At 38.4% G+C, this 7,204-nt stretch overlaps 1 protein-coding gene across 3 annotated transcripts in view; it reads left to right on the top strand.

Moving 5' to 3' along the window:
- LOC116849927 (calcium/calmodulin-dependent protein kinase kinase 1) overlaps positions 1-7,204 on the top strand; it is a 119,607-nt gene that overhangs the window by 101,112 nt on the left and 11,291 nt on the right. For all 3 annotated transcript variants that reach the window (XM_032827595.1, XM_032827597.1, XM_032827596.1), the window contains one exon: positions 3,700-4,089. In XM_032827595.1, coding sequence (XP_032683486.1) covers positions 3,700-4,089 — 390 coding nt within the window. The remainder of the gene's footprint in view (positions 1-3,699; positions 4,090-7,204) is intronic.

Here is a 7,204-nt window from a genome sequence, read left to right on the forward strand (position 1 = left end):
AGAATGACGCGCTGAAATTTTCTTGTCGAGGGGAGAAGCGACACGCGGATCTCGTCCGATTAATGGTGCGGCGATATTTAAACAAATTAATGCTGACCGGCCGTATTATTACGCCTCGGGTCATCCGGGAGCGAAAGAAATGAGAGGGAGAGAAGAGAAGACGGGTGGGAGAAGACGCATAGAGACATGTAATTTACCGCGGAGCTATATAATTCCGCCCCCATATATCTCCAAGATTACGGCCGAGACCGCAATCGCGTGACCTTATCGACACACCACGGCCGATCGCTTGAATTTCCGCCGCGTCGTCCGAGGAAAGGCGATATCTATAATAAGCGACTCACGACCGCGAATCTGCACGCTCGATTACGCTTACTCCAGCCGCCGCAGCGAAATAAACGGCCAGGCTGTCGAGAAAACGACGCGGACGGTGGGATGAGAATACGCACGACGAGCGACTTCGCGCAGGAATCGCGACACATCGGTCGAATCGTTCGCGATGCTTACCCAAATCTTTTTTAATCGGACTTACAAGGGACAAATATATTGTATTGAATCAATTATCGAATGTACATCATGCAATAATGTGAATTTTTTGTTGTATTGACGCAGCTGCAAAGCTACTAAAAGCTAAGCTCAGATTTTTATACCACATTTCGCACGACATATTGTTTCAAACATATTGTTTCAATAATTTTTCTCGTCTACTCCAGAATCGTCCCTTCTCTCCAAGTTTTGTCCAAGGGAAATGCGTTTTCCAATAGGAGAACGCTCCCATCGGACCAAACAGATGAGTTTTCAAGCTCATTCCAAAGATTACGAGCAGCTTCTTTGTTCGCGACTGTACCTGTCTGTCCGATTAGACAAAAGCGCGAGAAGGAAAATCGTCCGAGATTGCGGGATTCCGCAAAAAGACAGGAGGGATGGAGAAAAGCGCAACAAAATCGGAACCATTTACACGATATGCGAACGAACGTTTGCTTTTCGCGATGGTTCAAAATGTTTGCTTCGTTGAGATCCGCGAACATGAATTGAAACGAGCAGCTTTCGTGATCACACGATCGACATATCTCTAATTTATTAATCAAAAGGAATTCTCACAACGGCTGCAGTTACACGTCGGTGTTTCCCGGGATATAACGGTGATCAATGATAAGCTTTTATTTGATGAAATGTAGAATAAAAGGAATATTGCATTTGAATAATGTTTTAAAATGAATGACTACTTTTGCTCTTTGTTTTACGTCCCAATGTCAATTAATTCAATTGGTACACATTTATCCTTTATCCACTAGAATGGTCACGTCTAATAAATTTCATGCTGGTGGATATTTCTTTCAGTATTTTTCTCTTCTCTCTCTCTCTCTCTCTCTCTCTCTCTCTCTCTCTCTCTCTCTCTCTCTATCTCTTTCCACACGTTCCGGTGTTTCGTATTTCGTGAATATATCACGTCTTTCCTCCGCGCGAATGCGCTTTCACCCTTTATCCACCAATTTGATTCGATTCGCGGAAATAACTTTTCGTAACAGTTAGGTGTGTTTGCTCTTTCACTCGTCAATCAGCCTCGCATTTACAGATGGTACGAATTTTAATATTTCCGCCGACGTGTTCTCCCGCAAAGAATATTCCGATATTTTTCTATTAGTAATCGAATTTTTTTATCACAACGGGCGTACAATATATCTCTCATTTTTCACACTGAGCTCGTCAATTCCCGAGAGTGTTTTAATCTTCAATGTATCCCACACGCGTTCGAAATGGCGAATGTTTCATTTCCGTCGTGCTTTCACACGATTTTTAATTATTCTCCAATTTGGCTTTTATTTATTTTTCCCTGCTTGTCTTTGCGAGCAGGAGGAGCGACGAATCCACCTACCGTGCGAATCGGACGGATTAATTTCACTTAAAGAGATGTGTCAAAGTGTGCGCTCCGTAGTAAATATTACGTTTGCACGGCTATATACAAAGCTTATCGCGAGACAAACTTTGTCGCCGTTAGTAAAAGGCAAACGAGTTATATGTTTCTGCTTCTATACCAGCTTGTTTTTATAAAAATTTCTTTTTCTATTTCGTGGTAAAATATGTTACTCTGTTGTTCCAAAAATTCCCGAAAGGGCATGCACGGCGACATGCCAAACTATTATTCGACGTACAATGTGACCTTTTCGAATAATCGCGAGATCGACCCACGCATTGCACCGATGCAAATTTGCGTGTCATATTTTATAAATGCCGCTTTAGTAACGCTGAATATATACTTGCAGTGCTCTCGTCCTTCTTTCTCTTTCTTTCTACAAGAGATCTTTAATCATTAACTGCGGAGGCAGCTAAGTATGCCGCACTAGTTATCTCCCGTTATATATATATGTTTTTTTATATATATATATGTTATTTATTTATTTAATTAACGGAAAATTCCCCTTAATATTAAGGAGAGAAGCGAAAATTTGTAAAATTGCACAATAATAACATAATTTATGCCGCAGATAATTTAGAAAGTCTAAATAAGGCCTGTATGTACACAAACACGAACTAATCCTAGATAATGTTGAAGAGAAAAATATAAACATAGAGAGGGAAAGAGAAAGAAAATATTACACAATCAAATACGCAAATAACAACATATATACTTCGAACGCGCAAGTATTATAGAAATAGTGTGTTTACGTATTGAATATAAAATTACAAATTAAATATCGATAATTATATGACGCTTAATCGATGCAACAAATACTGAAAAATAATCGCATGAGCTAGTAGAATAGCAGGAGAAACTGCATATCCGCGTTATGAAGTCAATATTCATCAAATTAAGCAAGAGCAGATAAGGGAGACTCAGGCAGGCGTTAAAGTTAATATTTTGACTATTGTGGTGCTGTTTTCAATGAACTGACTGACGAACCTCACACCAAGTTGCAAAAGACTTTTAATACTACTGTCTGCTTTGTGCACAAACTAAGATATAACGAGTGTATTACACCCTTCCATCTAAAAGAGGATTTGCAGTCGGCGAAGCATAGGCATCTTCTGCAGATTGGGTGTCTTCTTTACGTCATTCTGCAGAATCAAACACCTTCCTATATGACAATCTTTCTTGCTGCTCTTTCATCTTCCATTAGGACGACTCGTATTTCGACTCTTAAGTTGATTACACCGACTTGTCGCGTACCGAAATCTATGAGAAGTCCTTCACTGTTGCTGCATCTTATCTTTGGAATTCTTTTCCTAACGCAATCATTGAAACTTCCTCCTTTCATCATATCAGGACTTGTTGTGATGAGAATCGCGAAATGCTTATACTCCTGTTTGGCGTGGCAAGTCTTTGTAGTTTACCCTAGCGAGATTAATTTTTACTGTAATATACTTATTGCGCTTTTCAATATTATTGTTATTAAATCAAGTTAATCTATGATAAAGTATTAAGTTTGACTTTTTTCAACGATCTTCTCGATCTCAATCTCTTATTGCGACTTATCTGGCCACTGTATTATAAACACGTTTGTTTACCCAAAAGTGACAAATTTTGTGAAGATCGAATTTCGTTACACTTTTGGTAAGATAAAAGTTTCACTCGTGTTACCAGACAACGGAAGCAAAAGGAATGAAGGTAAAAACGTAACAACGCAGTTAAAAACATTTGGTATGTGAACATATATTTAGCAATTTGATCGCGACGCGGGAATTTTCCTACAATTTCAGCCATGCGACGTGTGGTCGATGGGAGTGACGCTGTACTCGCTGGTGACCGGCAGACTACCCTGGAACGGCTCCGGCAGCATCGGCAGCGTGTACGCGGCCGCTCGCTCGGAGAACCTCAAGTTCCCGGAGAAGCCGGCCGTGTCGGATGACCTACGCGATCTGATTACGCGAATGTTGATGAAGGAACCGGCCGACAGGATTACTCTGCCGCAGATCAAGGAGCACGCGTGGCTGACCAATCGAGGAGCCGAACCACTGCCGAGCGAGGCTGACAATTGCCGCGTTCCGGTCACCGTCACCGACGAAGAGGTCGAGCGGGTTGTCACGAGGGTGCCGAAACTCGACACCCTGATCCTCATCAAGACTATGCTGAAGCAGCATAGCTTTCAGGTGAGCAGGAAGCGTGCGCGAATGAGACATATTTCACTGGACGAAATTCTGGACGAAATGAAAGAGGTAAATCAGAAATATCATGCAGTTTGGTGTAAAACAATGAAGAGAAGTAAAATCTTATTTCGCGGAAAATATTCGAGGAAAATATCGCACAAAGCTCGGAAATGTGACAAAAACTATGTTCCGTATAATCGCATAATATTTCTGAAATTTATAAAACGCCCGCGCGCGAAGCAAAATTCCTAAGATATTTTCACCAAGAATTCGTTCCTCTTTTCTCGTTGGATGCGTGCATGAGCATCGCCGGCGATGCTTCTACGATAACAAGTCGACACGAGGCGACCGAATCTCCCACGAGGATTCGAAGGCAGTCGATTCGTTTGAATATCAGCTGTTGGCCGTTCCGCGAAACGAAACGGCTCGCGCACTCGTCCGGAAGCGAAAGATATGCTGATACCATATTTGCCATCGCGATACAGCGTAGAAGTCAGATCACGTAGACGTGAACGCTTCCGCAACGGTGCACTCCCACGTACATCCGCTTAACCGGCGTAAACAACACGAAACCTACGCTGCGATAGTTTGGACGAAAAAAGAGGCGATAACAAAATTTCACGGCTCTAAATTAACTCGACTACGCGCTATTTTAAAGATTTGAACGGATATTTCGGCCGAGACTGTTTTATACGAGCTTTTTTCTCGGCCTATTTTCACAAGCAAAGCGGAAAGAGAGAAAAATTTTACAACTATAAGTTTTCCCGATTAAGTGCTATTTTAAGGATTTCAACAAAAATCACAGCTGAGCTTCATACGATACTTTTCATACGATATTCTTTCCTTCCTGCTAAGAAAATAACATACTCTTTATGAAATGGCTACCTAGTCCAAACATTGAATGTTTTTTTAGTAATATTATTATGTATGACTCTTGAATTATTCAATCAAAAGATAAATCGATTGAGAAGGGCTAGGATCGCCGATATTACTGTGTAATTTTCGTCAAATTCTCTCGGGGAAGGTAAAGTTAAAACGAGAATATGCAACTTTTACTCGCTAAACATTCCCCATATCTCGCCTATTTACTTTGTCGAAATTATCTTTCATTTATCTTAATTAAAATTACGCGTAAATATTCGTATCTTTGATAAGTAAACCTACCCAAAAGGTATGCTCCGATTTCTTCCTAATTTGGCACAAATGTAGAAGCACAAAAAATATTTAGGTCATATTTTGATCCACTTTGAATTTCACGGGCAGTTTATAATTTTTTATTGTTCTCTGTTCTATCATCAAGTACAACAAAAATGCATAAGAAATAAAATTGAATATAAGATATAGTGAAATAATTTTAACAAAATCGGCATAGCTGAAACACGAATCATTCTAAATTCGAGTCATTCTTTAGCCGAGATTCCAACCAAAATATTTTTAATCTATGCTAAATTAGTCCAAAATGGTTCGAATCTCGGCCAAATCGAAATCCGGCAATTTTAATTAAAATGTTAACAAAAACAGTATAGCTGAGACACGAACCATTCTAAATTTCTTTAGCTGAGATCTCAACCAAAATATTTCAAATCTGTGCTAAATTAATAAAAAATGGTTCGAATCTCGGCCAAATCGAAATCCGGCAATTTTAATTAAAATGTTAACAAAAACAGTATAGCTGAGACACGAACCATTCTAAATTTCTTTAGCTGAGATCTCAACCAAAATATTTCAAATCTGTGCTAAATTAATAAAAAATGGTTCGAATCTCGGCTAAACCGAGAAATTATTTGTATAAATAATTTTTTCAACTTTTTATGTTTTATTTAAATTATTACATGTTTTGTTTAAATTATTTGCATAAATTATTTTTTTCAACGTTTTACATGTTTGTTATTTTATTATTTATACAAATTTTACACATTTGACTTCATATTCATAATCAGCAAACTAAAAACGCCTATATCTTGTATTCAATTTTATTTCTTATACATTTTTGTTGCACTTGTTGATAGAAGTGAGAACATTAAAAAGCTATAAACTGCTCGTGAAACTCAAAGTGGGCCAAAATGAAAAAATATGACCTAAATATTTTTTATACTTCTACATTTGTGTCAAATTAGAAACAAATCGATGTGTAACTTTTGGGTAGGTTTACTTGCGAATTCCATAGGCCAATTTATCGCGCTCGAATGTTTTTGAAGTTGTATCGCTTTTCTCGCATGAGTGCGACATCCATTATGGCCACGCAAGTACCTATCCGCTTTCGATCATAAAAATTGCAAAAAACGAACGGCGTCATTTCGCGCGTTTATCGCTTACGCTCTCTCTGAGAATATCAAAATAATTACCACGACCACACAGTTAACTGACAAATATCGAGTAGAGCGAGCGCTTGAACGCGGTTTACACCGGATATGTATCACTAAATTATGTACTATACCGATGCGTACGCATTTTAAATGCGATTCCACTTATCTGGGTGTCACAACGATGCTCAATTATATGAAACGGTACCGACGGGAATATCTCGTTAAGCGATGTGAGCCTGGAGTGCACCGGAGATCTCTCTACAGTCGAGTTCCGTTGGCCTTTCCGAAAGTTACGACCTCGACCTCACGACCTCATGAGATGATAGAACGCGACAATTTTTTTCTTTCATTTAAAAAGATTCTCGTGAAGAAACTCTCTCCACTGTTTGTGTTTAATTTCGCGACTCCCCAAAACGATTACAAGAGAACCTAGAGCACAATGGGGATTGTGCTCCAGCGTGATAGTTGAAAAAAAAGAAAGTTATTGTCTTCTTAAAAACATCACTTGACCTAATCATGTTTTCTATACGAGATAAAATGCGATACCTTACGAAACTTGCTTACTTCCCAATCATTAATTTTCAAAATTTCTTAAAAGTATTAAGTACTTATTAAGACATACAATGCGCGTTTAATTAATTATAACTATTTATCGACAACACTTTTCTTAAAAACGATACATTTTTTTCTTATTAAAATATTAGTGACAATCAATATTTGACATGGTGATTTTTGGTATCAATTCCCTGTAACATATAGCATATATATATATATATATATATATATATATATATATATATATATATATATAT

Source organism: Odontomachus brunneus, unplaced genomic scaffold (assembly GCF_010583005.1).
Source record: "Odontomachus brunneus isolate Ranch 3 - 2012 unplaced genomic scaffold, Obru_v1 Obru_scaffold_128, whole genome shotgun sequence".
Taxonomy (NCBI): domain Eukaryota; kingdom Metazoa; phylum Arthropoda; class Insecta; order Hymenoptera; family Formicidae; genus Odontomachus; species Odontomachus brunneus.